Source organism: Schistocerca piceifrons, chromosome 5, assembly GCF_021461385.2.
Source record: "Schistocerca piceifrons isolate TAMUIC-IGC-003096 chromosome 5, iqSchPice1.1, whole genome shotgun sequence".
NCBI lineage: Eukaryota > Metazoa > Arthropoda > Insecta > Orthoptera > Acrididae > Schistocerca > Schistocerca piceifrons.
In genome coordinates, this window is record NC_060142.1 from 262756374 (window position 1) to 262777166 (window position 20793).

At 44.3% G+C, this 20793-nt stretch overlaps 1 protein-coding gene across 1 annotated transcript in view; it reads left to right on the forward strand.

The window, feature by feature from the left end:
- Positions 1–20793, forward strand: part of LOC124798466 (alpha- and gamma-adaptin-binding protein p34-like) — a 74939-nt gene that overhangs the window by 18657 nt on the left and 35489 nt on the right. Inside the window, exon 3 of the mRNA XM_047261895.1 lies at positions 4202–4325. Coding sequence (XP_047117851.1) covers positions 4202–4325 — 124 coding nt within the window. The remainder of the gene's footprint in view (positions 1–4201; positions 4326–20793) is intronic.

Sequence of the window (20793 nt, forward strand, 5' to 3'; positions counted from 1 at the left end):
TTTTCAGTTTCCTTCTTTGTCCTGTCTTCCACGCTCCCTCTGCCCTCCCCCCCCCTCCCTCCCCCTTGGTTGGTTCCTCGGCGCTGAATTCGGATGGATCTCTGCTGAGGTCCGAAAGATTCCATCCCCCCCAATGGTGTTCCGTTCCTTTTTCCATCGAATTTTATGGGAGTTTCAGGATGCTGTTGTTTTTTACACCGATGGCTCTAAATCTGCTGATCGGGTGGGATATGCCTTCACGTCCTCTGTTGGCATGGAAAATCATCTGCTGCCACCTACATGTGGGGTGTTTACTATGGAATTGATGGCAATTTCCCAGTCCCTTACCTTTATTAAACAGTCCCAACACAACCACGTTTTGTTATGTATGGACTCAATGAGTGACCTTCTGGCTATTGACCGGTGTTTTTCGCGCCATCCCTTGGTCTCGGCCATCCATGACCATCTCGCTGATCTTCACCGTGCTGCTTGTTCTGTTGACTTCCTTTGGGTCCCTAGCCATATGGGTATCCCAGGCAATGAGCTTGCTGATCGTTTGGCTGGGGGAGTAGCGGATTTACGGCTCCACATCAAATCCCACTTCGCACGGTCATGGGCCAACTCTTGGGAGGCTACCTCCCTGTCTAATAAACTTCGTGTGATTAAGGTGACACCAGACCCGTGGCGTTCTTCCTTTCACCTCTCCCAAAAGGACTCGACCACACTGTGTCCTCTCCGCATCAGCCATACCAGGCTGACCCATGGTTTTCTTTTGCGTAAAGAGCCACCCCCACTTTGTGGTTGTGGAGCCTTCCAGTCAGTAGCCCACATTTTGGTGGAATACCCCCTTCTTTTGGCTCTGCGTACTAAGTAGAGACTTCCCCGCACTTTACCGTTAATGTTGGCTGATGATTCCCGGGTGGTCGAACTGATTCTCTGTTTCCTCCGGGAAAGTGATTTTTATTCTCAATTTTAAGGTTTTTAATCTCACTCTGGTGTTGGGGCAGGGCGGTGAGTGTTGGGGTATCTCCCACTGTAAGCTGTGTTTGGAGATTCGTGACTCCCCTCCCTGGCCAAGATCCTCTTTTCTTCCCCTTTTACTCTGTTTTTATCACTTTTTAGAATTGGTTAGTCTCCTTTTCCCATACGCACTTCTATGTTCTAGTGGTTGAACACTTTTAAGTTGCAGGTGGTCTTGCCTCTACTGCTTCAGAGGTAGGATATTTCCTGCCTCTAACATAGCCTTGGGGTCGCTCTCTTGCTGACTTACCTCATTTTGTTTTTACCATTGACAACACAACTGCACTTTTACGTTTTTTAGCCTTTCCCCTTTTATCATTCTGACTTTTCTGAGATGTGAAATTATCTGAATGGACCACATTTGAAACAAGGGACTGTTTGGTCCCTTCAACTCCAATCAACCAACCATCTACCCAATTTGTCCAGCTTGTCTCATACACCGACTCATCCCAGCACTGGTGTCGCATTGCTCTTGCTGACATTTCCCTCATGGAGCCACACTGATGCAGCTGAGTGGTGTCTTACGATAATGTCTCAGAACTGTATTCTGACTTCGTTTAGCTGACATCCTCCCTTCTGTGAGATGCAATAGAAATTTTTAGACATATGAACTTGCCTGCAAAATGGGCAGACAATACCAGATGATTTGGTGGGAACATCTGAAGGCAGATGAAAATGATTAATGCATGTGCTGATGGTACAAATTTCCAGTCAACTTTGAGGGTGTTTAACACTTTTGGTTGGGAGAATGCAAACTGCCGGGAGACATTTGTTTAGAAGGATGTGCAATTGGCACAAAGCCACCCATGTGGCACAAAGTCACCTCCGTTTATAGTAACTGGAAAGGACATTCCTGGTTATACCAGGGGTAGGCAGAGAAACCAAGTGGCCACCTGTCTTTGAAATGCCGCTGGTGACCTGTCAGGAAGGATTATTGACAAGCGTGAGATGTGATGCGTTTTCGGGCCATCTGCGAAAATTATAATTCCTTGGCAGCATAAAAGACCATTTTTACCTCTAAAAGTTAGGAGCCTAACAGATCGTTATCCAATGCAGTCGGTCACACACAGACCAAACATTTAGACTTACAGAAGAGTGCTGCTCTGAACACCAGAGGTACACACATTTTGAATAACCATGTTGGTCAACGGTTGCAGAGTACTGCTTGGCAGCAATACACTCCATGGATTTCAAGCACATGAATATGCTGATGTGTACATTTATCTTATGAAATTTCACTCTGAAAGAATCCGTTGAAATATGGAGAGCTTGCCCGTTGAAATATGGAGAGCTTGCCCTTGCCTTTACCTTTATTAAAAATAGTTGAAACATAGACCAAAATCAGAGACTGAAAAAGCAAAGGTCAAACAACAAGATGGATAAAGGGAAGTTGAGGTCATTGGAAACTAGTTTTGTCTTCTTTGTTTTTTCTGCCTATATTATTTCCCATTTGTAGGAATTCATAATTCTGAAAGAGTATTTTATGAGAACAGATGTAAACAGCCAATGTCAAACTGCTCAGATTTTTGTTTTTGTTTAATAACACATTTTGCACTAGATATATTCCTTGTTGAACACATGGATAGTTGCTGCTTGGAATAGAGTACTTTTTGGTTTAGTATAACATGCAGCATAAGAATGACTATTTAATGTGGTTCATTGATTCAGAAGTAGAATTTACTTGAGAAAACTGTAAACTTAGGAGGAGACCGAATGACTGGCCACTACCTACTTTCAGGTACCTACTCTCTATTACTGCTAATAAGTATATTTAAAAAAAACTGCCGTTGTATCTTATGGAACTGTTAGTTCTTTCATCAGGAAGATTGGGAAGGAGGGCAGGTCACTCAGATCCCAAATTGAGAAGATCTTGCCCATAATGTAACAGGTTCATCTTGTTTATGTCATAGTTCATCTTGTTACTGTTAAATACTGTAAATAATGGGAAAAAATTACTTATGGTTAATATGAGTGTGCTGCACATTTGGTACTCTGAAGTTCGCAGAATTTTAAATCATCATCATTTACTTTGGTCCTTTGTTCCACTTCAACGCGGGGTCGACCTAGTTACTATGGATTTGGTGATGTTGGTGTCAGAGGGTGGCCAGATGCCCTTTCTGTCACCACCCGTACCCCCAGGATGGAATTATTGTACCCCAGCTGTCTGTGTCTAGTGTAAGCCATGAAATAGTGTGAACACTTTTCAAATGTCTGTGAGTCGCGTAACTGAGGTGGGATGTGTAGAACAGCCCAGTATTCACCTAGTGGGATGTGTAAAACAGCCTAAAAACCACATCCAGGCTGGCCGGCACACCGGTCCTCGTCTCTAATCCACTGGGTGGATTCGATCTGGGGCCGGCGTGCCTACCCGAGTCGAGGAAGCAGTGCATTAGCGTTCTCGGCTAAACTGTGGGTTAAGCAGAATTTTAAATACTTCATGTTAATAATAATTGGTTGACATGAACTGTGTGTTGATAGCAATTTTTCAACCTGACTAGTTTTAGGCACTTGTCCATTGTCAACAGTACCTTATGTGCAATGCTTTTTAGCGTGTGCCAGGGATGATTTTATGTAATAATACAATTATATGATTTATATTTGTAATCAGCATAGTGGTAGAAGTGAAGCTGTGAGGACGGGTTGTGAATCATGCTTGGGTAGCTCAGTTGGTAATAGCACTTGCCTGCGAAAGATGAAGGTCCTGAGTTTGAGTCTTGGTGCAAAACACAGTTTCAATCTGCCAGGAAGTTTCAGCAAACACCTGAAACTAGTCCGGCAAGATAAATTGCCATCAATAAGCAACTTATGTCAAACAATTAATTAGTAATATGACATATTTACAATATTGTTAATATGTTTGTGCATTTCATATGATAACTTAAAATGATTTTACAGTGTTGTGCAGATTGATGTTTATTTATCAGTAATACATTGAAATTTGGCAATGACAGTCTGGACAGTGGAGATATGTATTTATAAGATTTTTATGGAAAATCATCACTTGCATTTATGGCTATAAGATTTTTGGGACAGAATTGTTGCATGCACAGTTTCACATATTTATATCACCATGTAATTTTCATTTGTAACAACTAGAAATACATCATAATAACCACCTTGTTCTGCAGCATATCTAGCTGTATTGTTAACTTAAGTAGAACTATGTTATCAATTCATAACATTCTATGTTAATTATTTTCAGAGTGATGGTCTTTCTGCTGTTGAAAGTTGGTTATCATTCCTTAAGGAGTTTGAGCCTGAAGTTCAAATATTGCTATGTGATCGATGTGAGGAGGAACCCCCTGAAGGACTGGCCAGAGTCACAGGTACGGCGTTGTGTTTTCCAGAGAAAACTGTGTATTATTGTGTGTAGTTGTTCTAGAGCTTGCTGTATCTAAAGAAACTTAAACTGGAAAATAAGCTTGATAAGCTATGTAATTGTGAAGAGAAAAGTAGTGAATAAGTCCCTTAAATAAGTATTGAAGTATGCTCTCCTGCTATACCCAGTGTGAATGCTATGTCAACTGGGAAATAATTTTTGGTATACTCACAAAAAATTACGACCTTAAGTACTTAACAAGTTTATGTGCTGGCAGTGATGTCACTATTACACAACAGATAGAAATTTTGAGTTAAGGCTTACCATTCCAGCTTTAAATTTATTTCTCTATAAATTCTGCAGTGTCAGTCATTTTATCAGTCAGTATCAGCAAAATTACGAAGAGTTTCCACTTTCCCTGGAGCCCTTCATGATTATCACAAATGATATAAAACAAAGGTAGTTATTTGTACAAAGGGTATGTCACATAGCATTAAGACTAGTATGTGGGTCCGTAAAACTTACAATGTTGATACTACTAAAAATATTTCTTTCTTCTGGTAGTTTCACTAGATACCATGAGCATAAGAACACTGAGGAACATACAGGTACATTAGTTGGTGCAAGTCATTGAAATTAAGGTATCCTTTTCATGGTTCCCCACCTCAGTCGGTATAAACAGAACCCTTATAGGATCACTTTGTCTGCCTGCCTGCCTGCCTGCCTGCCTGCCTGTCCATCGGACTTTTCAGAACCCCTTTATTGAAGAACCAGTAGATATATCAAGTTGAAATTTATGTCACGTATTAAGTGCTATGATCCCTTGGTGATGTAAAAAATTAAATGTTTTAAACCAATGCAATTGAAAGATATGGCCTCGAAAGACGTGGCCATTTATGTCATATTCTGATATTCACAAATGTACCCATCAAAACCTATGTGATACTTCCTGTTAATCTGGAATCATGAAATTTATCAAGAAGCTCATATTTTTGCATCCGGCAACTGCCACCTGCAGGCTCAGTGGTCCAATACAGAACCTTGCATACACAGCCATTTCAAAGTGATTGTTATGCTGTGTTGTGTTGCAAATTAATACATATCTTGATGAGTGGCAAAGGGTTTCCTGACCAATCACAGACAGCGTCAGATGCTCTTTCCAGTCCTTGGAGAATGATATAGGGTAGTACTGTATGGAGTGAACACTTGTGTCAACCAGAATCTGATTTTGGACGTACTATCACACACCTTAAGTACTTTGCAATTTTATGTCCTGGCAGTGGTGCTGCTAGAACAGAACAGACAGAAATTTTGAGTCAAAGATTACCATCTCAGCTTTAAATTTATTTCACCATAAATTTTACAGTATCAGTCATTTTATCAGTGTGCATCAGTAAAATGGTGAAGAGAGCTCGCCACTCTTTGGTGGGTTCATGCTTGGCTACCATGGGGCCCCAGCCATTGCAGCATTTTTTCCCTTCCATACTGCATGTCTATCCTCTTGCTATTTTTTTTCCCCTCCCTTGGGGAACATACCTGGGGTGTTATTGGGAATGCTTTGGGCGTTTGGAGTTCCTCTTTTTCTTCTTCCTCCCTGTGTGCCCCTGAATGCTAGCCCACGTGTCTGACGTGTAACAGGTGACTGGGTAAAGCATAATTCCCAGCCCCAGTTCGACAGGTAGGGTTCGTAAGTACCCCCTGGTACAGGCCAGGCCCAGGGAGGGGTGATTGCATGATCTGCAACCTTCCCAAATCACCGATTGGTTCCTCAGTCAGGTGTTCGGGAGGTGTGACCTGAGGTGTGAACAATCACCTAAGGCGAGTGTGCCCCCTTGAGACCCTGGCAATGGTGGGGGATTTTCTCGCAATGAGTCACTCATCTTCACAATCAATGTCTGCAAAACGTAAATATAAAGAGCCTAATGATTCAAAGAATCTTCCTGCTGCACCGTGGTTCCTCGTGGTCTCATGTACTGAAGCCAGTCAGTCCTTCACCACGGAATATCCGTGTGTTATTCAGAAAGGTGTTGATGCAATTGTCAGCCCTGTGAAATCCTGCTCTCATTTATGGAATGGCACTTTGCTTTTGGAGACCTTCTGATTCTCAGGCACAACAACTGTTTGCTGCCCCTCTTCTCCAAGGCTACCCTGTTCATGTCGAGGCCCATAGAACTTTTAATTCTTTCCTTGATGTAATTTACACCAGCTGCTCGACGGTCTAACCGAGGCCGAAATCCAATCTTACCTCTCTGATCAGGTTGTCAGTGCCGTCCATCATGTAATGAAGAAGGTAGTTTCTTCCTTACTGCCCACCTGCACTCTTTTTCTCACCTTTGATAGAGTGGTGCTTCTGTCAAAGATCAAAGCAGGCTATGAAATTATCACAGTTCGGCCGTACATTCTGAACCCATTTCATCCGCACTAGAACGTCTTGTCGACACCCAGCCAAGTCTGTAACCTGTGATACGGATCCGCACGAGGGCAATTGTCCGCCTCCTTGTCCCCGCAGTATCAACTGGAATGGCGGCCATGCCGCCTCCTCTCAGGATTGTCCTGTGTATCTTTATGAGTGGGCTGTCCAAGAGATCTGGGTAAACGAAAAAGTGCCTTACCCAGTCACTCACAAGTTACTGGCTAGTCACAAACCCTGCATTCTCCTGTCTGGCACCTATAGTTCTGTTCTTGTTACCCCGTGCTCCATGAAGGACATAGCCAAGCAGACATGTGATCTCCAATTCAGCTCTGAGGTTGTGAAATTGCCCAGTGTCAAGGTAGCGTCGCCATCCCCCTATCCGACTGTGCAACAAGCCATCAAATCCTCGCCTCGAGGGGCGAAGTCACTGTTACACAACCGGTAGGTCAGAAAGGACAGAAGGTGTACTCCCATGAATACTTCAGCCAGACAACACCAGAGTCTTCCTCTAACCAGAAAGGCTTGAAGAAGTCCACCAAAGGCAAACAAATGGTCTTCTCCTTCACTGACTCAAAGATCCTCTTCGACGGTGTTGCCACAGGATACCTTAGCCCGGCAGGCCTCCATGTGGCCGGTGCGCACCACCAACCATTTTTCAGCATTGAACTCCACAGACTGACCACACAAGCAAGCCGATGCTTCTGTGGACTCCATGGAGTAGGATCCTCCTACTTCTGAGCCTTATAGTAGCAACCCTTCACAGGCTGTCACTCGGCAGCCGCTATGGTGACACCTCTATATCTCTGCCTCATCATGACTCTCCTCCAATGGAACATTTGCAGCCTTCGGTCCCATAAAGAGGATTTACTTCCGTTTTTAGCATTGCAGCATCCCCTTGTACTCTGCCTTCAGGAAACAATATTGTGCCCCCCCCCCCCCTCACCTCCCGATTGCTTTGAGCTTTCACATTTCTTACTGGTTCATTTTGGCATTCCCCCTGAGGTTGGCATTCCATCTCTTGGGGGCGTCGTGCTGCTCATACGGGATGACATTCATAGTCAGCCCATCTCGCTGATACCCATCTTCGAGCTGTTGCAGTTCGCCTTTTCCTTCCCTACCTGACTTTTTCCCACTGTACGATTTGTGTCCCTCCATCATTCATTGTCACCGGAGCAAACTCCCTTCAGCTTATTGGGCAGCTACTTCCCCTATTTTTGCTACTCGGTGACTTTAATGCCAATCATCCCCTTTGGGTTTCTCCCAGGACCTGTCACGGAGGTTCCCTCTTGGCTGACCTTCTTAACCAAATTAACGTCTTCTGCCTTAACAATGAAGCACCCACTTTCCTTTCCGACTCCTCGCACACTTATTTGCATTTTGACCTATCCTTCTGCACTGCCCAGCTTGCCCATCATCTTGAGTGGTCCATTCTTTCTGACACCTACTCGAGCGACCATTTCCCGTGCACTATCCGTTTGCTGGTTCCTACCCCATCTTCGTGCACACCCAAATGGAAGCTTACTAAGGCTGACTGGCAGCTTTACTCCTTCCTGATGACCTTCGAAGAACAAGATTTCCCCAGTTGGGATGACCAGTTGGAATATTTCACAAACGTTATCCTTACTGCTGCGGAAAGTTCCATTCCTCACACTTCATTTTTACCACATCGTTTCCCAGTCCCTTGGTGGACTGAGGCATGCCACGACACGATTCGTGGAAGGAGACTTTCTCACCGCATTCTTAATGGTCATCCTACTATGTCAAACTGCATTCATTATAAACAGATGCATGCAAATTGTCATCGGGTTCTTCGGGATAGCAAAAGAGCTAGCTGGATTTCATTCACTAGTTCTTTTAACAGTTCCAATCCTTCCTCTGTTGTGTGGGCCAACCTCTGACAGCTCACTGGGACAGAGACACAGAGATCCATTCCCTTATTTCTGGCCTGACAGTAGCAGACGATGTCATCGTGGACCCTTATTGCTATCTCCAACTTCCTACATCAGAAACAAGCAGAGTAGGCTCAGGTGATACCCTTCTCTTCTCCGACTCGTGAGTGGTACAATGTCACCTTTACTATGAGGGAGCTAGCTCATGCTCGCAGTTCATCCTGATCCTCCATCCGAGGGCCAGACACCATCCACATTCAGATGTTGCGGCACCTTCCTCTTGCAGGCAAGCACTTTCTGCTTAACATGTACAACCGCATCTGGGCAGAGGGCACATTTCCTGGACGTTGGTATGAAGCCACCGTCATACCCATACCTAACCCCAGTAAGGACAAAAACCTCCCTTCTAGCTACTGTCGCATCTCTCTTACCAGCTGAATTTGCAAGGTGATGGAACATATGATTCATGCCCATCTGGTACGATGGCTTGAGTCTTGTAATTTACTGACAAATGCACAGTGTGGATTTCGAGCATGGCATTCCTCAATTGACCATCTCATTATTTTGTCCACCCACATCATGAATGGCTTTTTTTTACAGTGACCATGTTTTTCAATTTGGAGAAGGCCTACGACACCTGATGGAGAACTGGTATCCTCCATACTCATTACAGTGGGGCTTCTGTGGCCACGTGCCATGTTTCCTTTAGGAACTTATAAAAGACAGAGTTTTCAAGGTGTGTGTGGGTTCTGTCTTGTCAGACACCTTTATCCATGAAAACGGTGTGCCCCTGGGTTCCATCCTGAGCATCATCCTCTTTGCTATTGTGATTAACCCTATAATGGCCTATCTCTCACCAGGCATCTCCAGCTCCCTTTTTGTTGACGATTTTGACATCTATTGAATTCTCCACTGACATGTCTCACTGACCGGCGTCTTCAGTGATGTCTTGATCATCTTTACTCATGGAGCATCGACAGTGGCTTTCACTTTTAAATTGACAAAATCGTCTGTATGAATTTCTGGTGACACAATTGGTTTCTCCCACCATCTTGAAATCTGGGGCTATTGCCTTTCCGTTCGTTGAACCTGCGAAATTCCTGGGGCTCATGCTCGATAGGTCCTCCCATGTGTCTTACCTGGCAGCCCTCTGTACGCCGTTCCTCAATGTCCTATGTGTCCTGAATAGTACTTCCTGGGATGCTGACCGAACCACCCTCCTCCGTTTGTACCGGTCCCTTGTCCGTTCAAAACTAGACTATGAGTGCTTTGTTTATGCATCTGCATGTCCATCCCTCTTACAGTGTCTCAACACTATCCACCACCGTGGCATCCGTTTGGCCACTAGTGCCTTTTATACAAGCCAGCTTGAGAGTCTGTATGCTGAAGGTGCTGAACTACAACTGTCCTACTGCCATGACTTTCTCTTCAGCAGGTATGCATGCCATTTGTCTGCCATGCGTGGCCACCCATCCAATGCCTCCTTTGTTGATGATGCCTTTGATCGCCTGTATGGGGCGCGTCCATCTTCATGTTACCTCCTGGAGTCCACTTTCGGCACTTGCTATGGCGGCTTAACTTCACACTACCTGCAACTTTCTCGGTGCGTGTAAACTCTTCATGAAGTGGCCCATGTTAACGTTGGCTTTCATTCGCTTCCTAAGGGCTCTACTCCAGCCTCCCTCTATTGCCTTCAGTTTCATGACTTTTGCATGGAACTTTGCGATAGTACCTTTGTATACACTGATGGCTCTCGGACTGACAGTGGGGTCAGGTGTGCCTTTGTCATTGGCACCCATGCCTTTTGATATCGGCTTCCAGCACACTGCTCAGTATTTACAGCCAAGCTCTTCGCCCTGTATCAGGTCATGGAGTACATCCGGCAACACAGCCTTTTCAATTGTGTCCTTTGCTCAGACTCGCTCAGCACCCTTCAAAGTCTATGTGCGCTGTACACTGCCCATCCCTTAGTGCAGTGGGTCCAGGAAAACTGCCACTTGCTTGCTCTTGGTGGAGCCACTGTGAAGTTTCTGTGGGTTCCTGGTCATGTTGGTCTGCCAGGAAACGAGGCTGCTGACGCTGCTGTCAAGGCTGCCATCCTCTTACCTCAGCATGCTAGTCCCTATTTCCTCCGATGATCTCTGTGTTGCTTGTCTGTCAGGAGGTGGTTTCTCTCTGGCATTGCCAATGGTCCTCCCTTCGCGAGAATAAGCTCCAGCTTATTTAGCCCCTCCCAGCGGCTTGGACGACCTCCTCTCGGCCCTCCCACCAGGAGGTAATTTTAACTAGGCCACATATTGGGCACTGCCTTTTTAGCCATCATCATTTGATAAGTGGCACTACCCCATCAGTTTGTAACCATTGCACTCAAGTTTTAACTGTCCGCCACCTCCTGATGGAATGCCCATGTTTTAACCGTTTACGTTTCTGTTTGGGTTTGCCATCTGAGTTATAGGCCGTTTTAGCAAATGACGCGTGGGCTCTCGACCACATTTTACTTTTTATCCGCCAAAGCAATATGATGAAGGCCATTTAATTTTTAGGTTTGGACCTCCATTTCTGTATGGTGTCTTATTCAGCCCTTTCTCCTCGTGCCTGTTTTAAGCTGTCTTCTCTTACGTCAATTGGGACTGACGTATAGTTGTTTTTTAACTCCTCTCTGTCTTCGTGTTCTATAGTTTTGACTTGGCCACGTATGACCCCAGTTGCTTTTTGCGCCCTAAAGCAAAACAAAGCCAACTTTCCCTTGAATGTTTAAAACATATTGAGAACAATATAAAACAAAAGCAGTTACTTGCACAGAGGGTACACCAATTAGTACTGAGAACAGTTTCCTGTCTGTGGGACTCTGAAACGCACAGTTTTTGTGCACATTGCTCTGTTGTACCAAAGTATTGCTTGAAAGGGAATCAGCGTCCTTGTATTTATGTCTGTTTTTCTATACTGTACTGTTGTGATGTCAAACTCCTGAAGCCTAGTGCCCATCTTGCCATTCAACCCAACAGATCCTCCAGGCTATTTTGCCAGCATGGAGAATGGTGATCCATCACAACAATGAATGGTTTGCTAATAAATATGGCCAGAACGTGTTGATGACCCAAACATCTGCTAGGCATGCTTTCTCTTTGTAGAATAATTCTCCTTGCACTTGGAGAAAACTCTGGAAGCATCACTTTTTCAGCACCTTCCTGAATTTGTACTTTAATTGCATGTATCCCAAAACTGCTGGCGTCAGTGTGCAGTTCTGTCTGAGCAGTCTCTTCATAAAAAGCTGGAACTGCACAATATGTTTGTACATCCTTAAGGACAAGGAAAGATCCTTCTTGCACGTCATCCCAGGCAAATTTGGCATCTCCTTGCAGCAGCTCTTGCAAGGAATGTACCGTGGTACAGAAGTTCTTTAAGAATCACCGATGGTATGAGCACATTCCGTGAAAACTTCTCACATCATGGATGTGCCAAAGAGCTGGAAATCTGTGACTTTTCTAATTTTCTCTGGATTGGGATGGACTCCATCTCCATTCACTAGATGCCTCAAGTTTTTATTTTTCGGGCGATTAAAAGTCTTTGGATTGAGGAAGAGATCTGTGGTCTGAACACACATCAGCATAGTTGTCAGATGGCATACACGTTCTTCAGATGTCTTCAAAAATTGACCGTGTCATTCAGGTAGCAAAGACACATCAACAACTTACTCATAGAGGCTGCCAGGAGTTATACAAAGAGTGTCTTTTCCTGGTCAGCCTTGTAACCTCTGTTTGCCAGTAGCCGGTCTCCATGTCCTCAGTTGAGTAATACCTCACTACTTTCAAGCAATCCAGGGTGTCAATGCACAGCAATGGATAGACATCTTTTTATGTGATTTTGTTCAGTTGTCAGTAGGTGACGCAGAAATGCCATTGTCGTCTTTCACAAGGATCATCGGAGAGGATCAATGACACTCTGAAGGTTCAATGATGTCATCATGCAGCATCTATCCATTTCCTCTCAGATAATCCGTCATCCAGTCGGCGGCGCTCCATATGAGTGATGGCTAATTAGTGGGTGATTCCCAGAGTTTATATGGTGGTCTATCATGGGTTGCTTGGTCTGACTTTTCTCAACTATGGGTTTGAAAGCATCTGACGATTGATGCTGAGTAGCTAGCACTCACCAGAGTTACTCCTTTGTGAGGCTAGATACAGGTGGCAGTTCAATAGCATTGTGTGTAATGGTAGCAGAGCACTATTATTTGTCAGTAACATTAAGCTGCTCTTCCTGGACTGATTCACCTGTACATTTGCACGTGCAGTGGGTAAACAAAAATGTGAAAACACCAGGCAAACAACACATTGGGCCTGCAATGCTTATTACTGTGTAGGAAAACTGTTGATGTTCAAAACAGTTCCTTTGAATCGATTAGTACAGGTCCTATATGGTTTTCAAGGAAATCTTATACAATTCTTCCTGCATAATTGTGCCAAGTTCGGGTAAAGATGATGAAGATGGAAAGTGATCGTGCATCCTTCTCCACAAAGAAGACCACAAAGGCTCAATAATATTGAGATCTGATGACTGTCTTGGCCAGAGGACATGTGACATCTCATCCTTTTGCTTACAAAAGCAGTCCTGGGCACTGTGAGCTGTGTGAACAGGGCCCTTGCCATCTTGGACCACAGCATCATTATTGGGGAATAATCATTGTACCTTGGAATCAACCTGACCAGCAAAATGGTCACATAATCTTTGGCAGTAGTGCGACCTTGCAGAGTACTGAATTAGGCTGTCCAAATCATCACCAATCCCCTGCCACAGTTCACTCTTGGGTCATAAACTTGGCCAGAAGTTGTGAACATCATGCAACAAAACTCATCCAACTAAGTGACTTTCTTGGATCATTCCAGAGCCCATGTGTTATGGCTTCAGCACCACTTTTCCCTGTTATGAGTGTTTGCATGACTGATGGATGGTTTTGGAGTTCCACTCACTCTACAGTTCCTTGTTGATGGAGCTGCTTTTGTGTTCTTTCGGTGCTAACAGGGTTCGCGTGTGTGACATTCAGTTCCGCAGTGAACTTTTCAGCTATCGCCTTCTAATTTTTTGTCACAGTCCTCTTCAACGACCGTTTTTCACGATCACTCGGTTCACACCTTTGTCCGCATTGTGATGTAGCAGATGATGATCCTCTACATGGTTGCCCTTGAAATATCAAATACTTTGGCTACTTTGGTTATGAAAGCACTCACCATATGAGAACCAGCAGTTTGTCCATGTTAGAAATCATTTAGTTCCAAGATACAGCACTCACAACTGCGCAGAACACTGTTCTGACCATGGGTGACACTTGCAATGTATCAACATTGCACAGGTACTATTTGTGGCTAAAGACAACCAGGCAACCTGCTGGCTTGGCTAGCATCTGTATGTATGTTCAAGCATGCATTCCTCACTGTGTTTTCATGTATTTGCCCAACTGCTGTACATGTAGAGATGAGTCGTGGCTGTTCATGGCAGTCAGTGTTCCAGTGTTCTCCTTGACCACCGCCAATGCTTATGTTTATTGCTGGCATTTAGATTTCTTTTATGAGCCTAAGTAGCTTTTTGCAGTTGACAGAAGCTTGACAGTTTAACTATGGATCTCAGTTGAGGACTGGAACTCATGTCATTGATGATGGTGGGATGTCTTCAGTGGCAAACAATCACACAGAGCAATCTTTGTTGAGTGTGCTTGTTGGAATAGCTCATCAATCTGGAGCTCTTGAGTCTATGATTGCTTGTTATGCCTGCAAGAAATCCCATCCAAGAATAACATCATGACTACTTTATATTAAAAAGACAAATTCAAAGGGCTGTGTTCTGGTGGTGATAGTTATTCTTTCAATGCATGTTCCTGTTGGCTGGACATATTTTCCATTTGCGACCTACAGCACAGTCAGTTTTGTCAAGGAACATAGTCCTCTTTAGTTGGCGATGATAAGCATTTGACAGTACGGAAAAAGAAATCTCATTGACTAGCAACCAGATTGATTTGCCATTGATGATGATGTCAGTAAAATTTCGTGTCATCTTGGTAAAAGTGGTAACTTTACCTCTCACATCCTATTACATTTTCACCAGAGGCAGCCTCACCCCCATAGATGGACGCCTCGCTTAGATTTTCTGTACAGGCTGCTAGAGGAGCTCTCGGTACCTCTATACAGCGGCAATGAATGGCTATGGCATGCAGGGGAGCAACTTTGTCCAGGGTACGGTGATGAGCTTCAGCCCAAAGATAAACTATAATTATCTTCAGTTGATAGGTTTGAATAGGTCTGTTGTGACAATGAGTACTCATTTTCTTTCTTTGCAGTAGCGCACAACATGTCCATAGCATCCACAGTGAAAATGGACTGGCAGACTGTCCTCCGTTCTTCAAACGTCTGTTCTTTTGCGGGGCATTTTACTTGGGTGGTCGGATGCTGGGTTGTCATTTGATAGTGGCGCTTATGTCTGCAGTGGCCGAGTCCGTTCTTTATGGTGTGTTCGACTGGTGTTGGATATTGATTCCATAGATAGATACACTTTTCCTCTCATCACTATTACATTATGAAGCAGGGTGTCAGTGTTCATACTGCTATGTCACTTGTACTGTCTGACCATTCTGGCTGTCACAAAATGCTGTGTGTCTTATTTGAAAATGTGGCATATGAGCACTGCTAGTCCACAAATGTCATAGGGACCACATTCAGGAGTCAATCATAACTCTATTGTCTGAATATTTGCTGCTGCATTTCCTCAATGTGCTGTCAGAACTTAATGAATTCTTCTGTTGTTGTGGCATCCTTTACCAGAACAGCTTGGTACATATCTTCTGTGACTCCTTTCATCAAATGTGGCATTTTGTCAGTTTTTGACAAATGTGGCATTTTGTCAGTTTTTGACAAATGTGGCATTTTGTCAGTTTTTGACAAATGTGGCGTTTTGTCAGTTTTTGACAAATGTGGCGTTTTGTCAGTTTTTGACAAATGTGGCGTTTTGTCAGTTTTTGACAAATGTGGCGTTTTGTCAGTTTTTGACAAATGTGGCGTTTTGTCAGTTTTTGACAAATGTGGCGTTTTGTCAGTTTTTGACAAATGTGGCGTTTTGTCAGTTTTTGACAAATGTGGCGTTTTGTCAGTTTTTGACAAATGTGGCGTTTTGTCAGTTTTTGACAAATGTGACGTTTTGTCAGTTTTTGACAAATGTGGCGTTTTGTCAGTTTTTGACAAATGTGGCGTTTTGTCGGCTTTTGCCACATTTGGATTCAGGGTGTTAAAAAAAAGACAAAACATTCTGTATCAGCAACTTTGGCATTTCACCATGATGCTGGGCACGGTTCTTCATTTCCTCTTCTGTAAAGTTGACTTTCTTTGATTACCACCAAATGTTTTCTTCAGTTTTTTCCAGCCATTGAGCTTATCTTTGTTGTATGTGAACCTTTACCGTTCTGTGTAGCCCAGCAAAAGTAAGCATTCGCCAAAAACATGTTATCCCACGTATTTTATTTGGTGACAGGGTTGACTCTTTTCGGTAATTTCACTGGGTGATGACCAGTGTCTACGGAAAACACAGATGAATGCCTGATGTGTGACTTACTGCAGTTTTGAAATCTATCTGTCTCCTGAATGTATGAATTATAGGAATGATGTGCTACTTGTATTCCTGTTTCTGTCCATGTAGGTAATAACTTTTATGTTGCTTCATTGGAGTCACAGTGATGTGGGTGTTCATCAATTAATGTCGCATTGAAACCACAATCAAGTCCAAATCCAAAGGCGGGGTCGTCAGTGAAGTACAATGCTTACAACTGACAACAACATTCAGCCAAAACAGAACCGAACTTCTTCATGGAGAGTGCAACTATTCATGCAAACATTGAATATTCCAGAATGCTGGTATTTATTTGAACACAGAATGTACTAGAATATATAAATGCCATGCATGTAAGTTTACCAACCATGCCAACAGACATTGCAATGGAGACGGATGAGCTGGTGTGGTTATTAAGATGGAATAATGTGGACAACTACTGTTGACACCAAACACAGTGTGTGGTATGGGTAAGCCTGCTGATGGAAGTGTTTTCTTGCCAGTGGCAGTGGGCTAGGCAAGGCAGTTGTAATGCTGAGTTCAGCCCCCATGGACCTCAACTTGCATATCTCCATGCATCTACCAACATGGTTTTGGACTTTTTACTTCCCCATAGATTGACTCGCACAGAAAGTTTTCATTTCCTCTTGGGGGAGGGGGTTTGTACCCCAGCTTCTTGTTGAGTCACTGTTGGCCAGTACTGTACCTTTTGGCAACAGTGTTGTTTAGCGGCACTGTCAAGCCTGCACAGATACTAAAGTGGCAAGGAAGGATGTTCTTTTACATGTGATGCTTCTATTTATTTCTTCCTATTTCATAGTGTTAATTGTGGGCCACCGTGGGCCCAACATTTCTGCAGTGGTGGGAGGAACAGTTGTGCCTACAGAAAGAGCAGCAGCATGAGCAGATGGGGGTACTTCTAAAGCAGAATACAGAGTTACTTCACTTCCACGCCATGCAGGTTGCGGGCATGGTGCCTGCTGTGCAGTTTTCTTCTCTGCTCCCAATGCTGTTTGCTGGTTTCAATGAATTTATGGAAAAGCGAGAAAATTACATGCACCAGTTGTTGCTGCACTGCCAGGTAAGGCATATCGTTGATCCAGTTGATAAAGCTGCCTTGTTAGTGTCCAGCAGTATGGGGCTATATGAAGTTGTCAAATTTTGAAGCCCTTCACTGAGCCTGAGAAATTTCCCTTTGGCAAACTTCGCCAGTTGCTTACACGACATTTTGTACATCAAACCCATGCGTGGTTGCATTTTAACCCACACAACAAGTGTGTTGGAGACTCATATGTAGCCTGGATTGCTAGTTTGCAGGGCTCTTCATGCAAACATCGTTTTCAGTGTTCAAAATGTGTTACTTCATATGCAGACTCGCTAATTCTGGACGTTATGGTCTGGTTAGCACCAGATCCTGAAGTTCAAATGAGGGTGTTGACTATGTCCTATCCTTCTTAATATGACATTGCCCAGATTGCGAAATTGTATGAGCTTTAAGGCAGCGGCGGGAATGTCATTTCTGACAGTTGGGAGGTGGCACAGTTAGGTGTGCATGGTGCCCTGTGGGGTTCACTGGTGGCCTTCCTTCCTGCCAAGTTGCCATGTATTGACACTGTTGGTAATTCTTGCGCAGTGGGTCTGCGGTGTTGCTTTGAGCTCAACGTGTTCGCATTGGTTGCTGTGTCATAGTTCATGCCCCCAACATTCTTCAGGTCACTGGTGGTGTTCTCCTCCTGCTCCTTTCCGATTGTCTTTTAGACATGTTCAATGGGATTGCTCACACATGGAGGCCGTGTGTGGGGTATGCTGTCAGGTAGGCGATTCCCCTCTCCATTTGCGACAAGGTAAAGGCTGAGATGCAGTGTTGGTAGGATTAGGGTGTCGTTTCTTGTATTCAGTTGATACAGTGGGTCATCCCATTGGTAGTGTTTCAGAGCCCAACTGCATGATGCATCTTTGTGTCGAATTTGAAAAGATGGTCAATGAGCAATATGTCATGGATTTGTATATGAAACAGCAGCTGGTGGAGTTGTTGAGGGGCCGGTATTTTCCACACATTGACTTGCACGATGCATACATGCAGTTGCCGTTGGAATAAACTTCTTGGACTTCCTTTAGCCCTCAACACACCCTTTGGGCTTTACCAGCTTGATCGCATGCCTTTTGAAATCTCACCTGTGTCAAGAATTTATCAACCATATTTGGACCAGTTGATTCTAGACGTTTCTGTCACACAAAGTACCTTTATGACATTTGCAACCTGGAAAATTGGAGTTTTTTCTCCTCAAAGGTTCATTTTTTGGGACATGTGCTCAGCAAAGCTGGCCTTGTCCCTATGGACTGATGTGTCAAAGACTTTATCAACTGCCAGTGCTCAGGAAAGTGAAGGGCAAGATTTCATATCATGCTAAGTTCATTCCCCAGACAGCATACATCAGCCACCCTCTTAATGAGTTTTACCAAAAGGACATCAAGTTCGTCTGGTCTGCAGACTGTCACCTGGCATTTCAATTCCTCAAGCAGTTACACCATATACCTTTAACCTTGACTGGTGAACATATCAATATGGTGTTGGGTACGGTTCTATCCCATCAGCACCTGGATGGCACTGAACAGCCCTTCGTTTATGCTTTAAACAGACTTTTTGCGGCTTAGTTTAATTATTCACAGTTGGGGGAGAGGAGGTACTGGCTACAGTCCTTCCTCATAATCAACCACAAGCTAGTGGTTTCCCTATTTGGCACTTGTTGCAAGTACCCAGGCAAGAGTTTCCACCGATGGCAGAGATGGACCCGTTTCTCAGTAATTCTTGCTTTGACTTTCATTACTGCTCCACCATGCTGGATGCAAATGCTGATGCTCCATTGCAGCTACCAGTGGGGCCCAGTCCAGAGTTCGATCAGCAGGAGGCTCTCATGTTTGTATTAGATGATACCTTGCTGCAAACCCTGTCAGATTTTTCATTGTGAGAGGTCACAACTACCACAGCTGCCGACCCACTTTTCCAGTAAATCATTTCGGCTGTCCATATGGTTTGGTCAGAACACGTCTCTTCAGGTGTGGATCAGTATGGGTGTGACATATGTTTTTTATCCTCTGCAGTTAACTCAAGATTGTCCAGGGACTCTTCATGCTGGTCACAGAGGAACAATGTTGTCAATTGGTCATCCCCCAGCATTGTGTCCTCACATAATCCAGTTGCTGGACGTGTTGCAGTGGGGTATGACTTGTACGAAGGCATTAACGTGATGTCGCGTCTGCTGGCTGGCAATCAGTCGCAACATTGAACATCTGGTGCAGGCTTTCGGGGCCTTTGTATAGAACCAGGGTGCATTGCTGCAGGGTGCATTGCTGTACCAGTTTTTTCCTTGGCTGGTCTCAGAACACCCTTGGGGACAGAGTGCACGTCGATTTCGCACATTCCTTTTAGGACAACATGTGGTTGTTGGTGGTCGATGCTGTGTCAGATTTCCTGTATGTGGCAAAGATGTCCTCCACATTGTTGACTGCCACTGTACATACTTCGTCAGTCGTTCCCCTGGACCCTCATGTCCAATAACAGTTGGCAATTTGTGTTGTGAAAGTTTGAAAACTTTTACATTTGCAATGGTATCCAGCATCTACACTATGTGATCAAAAGTATCCGGGCTCCCCCAGAAACAAACATTTTCATATTAGGTGCATTGTGCTGCCGCCTACTACCAGGTATTCCATATCAGCGACCTCAGCAGTCATTAGATGCCAAGAGAGAGCAGAATGGGGCACTCCGCGGAACTCATGGACAAATGTGGTCAGGTAATTGGGTGTCACTTGCGTCATACATCTGTACGCGAGATTTCCACACTCTTAAACATCCCTAGGTTCACTGTTTCCAATGTGATAGTGAAGTGGAAACATAAAGGGACACGTACAGCACAAAAGCGTACAGGCCGACCTCATCTGTTCACTGACAGAGACCGCCGACAGTTGAAGAGGGTTGTAATGTGTAATAGGCAGACATCTATCCAGACAGGAATTCCAAACTGCATCAGGATCCGCTGCAAGTACTATGACAGTTAGGCTGCAGGTGAGAAAACTTGGATTTCTGGATTTCATGGTCGAGAGGCTGCTCATAAGGCACACATCACGCCGGTAAATGCCAAATGACACCTTTCTTAGTGTAAGGAGCATATACATTGGATGATTGAATAGTGGAAAAATGTGTGGAATGACCAATCACGGTACAGAATGTGGTGATGCCATAGCAGGGTGTGGGTATGGTGAACGTTTGGTGAACGTCATCTGCCAGCGTCTGTAGTGCCAACAGTAAAATTCGGAGGCGGTGATGTTATGGTGTGGTGGTGTTTTTCATGGAGGGGGCTTGCACCACTTGTTTTGTGTGGAACTATCACAGAGCAGGCCTACATTGATGAGTCCAGCATCTTCTTGCTTGCCACTGTTGAAGAGCAATTCGGGGATCGCGATTGCATCTTTCAACACTATCGAGCACCTGTTCATAATGCACTGCCTGTGGTGGAGTGGTTACATGACAATAACATCCCTGTAATGGACTGGCCTGCACAGAGTCCTGACCTGAATCCTATAGA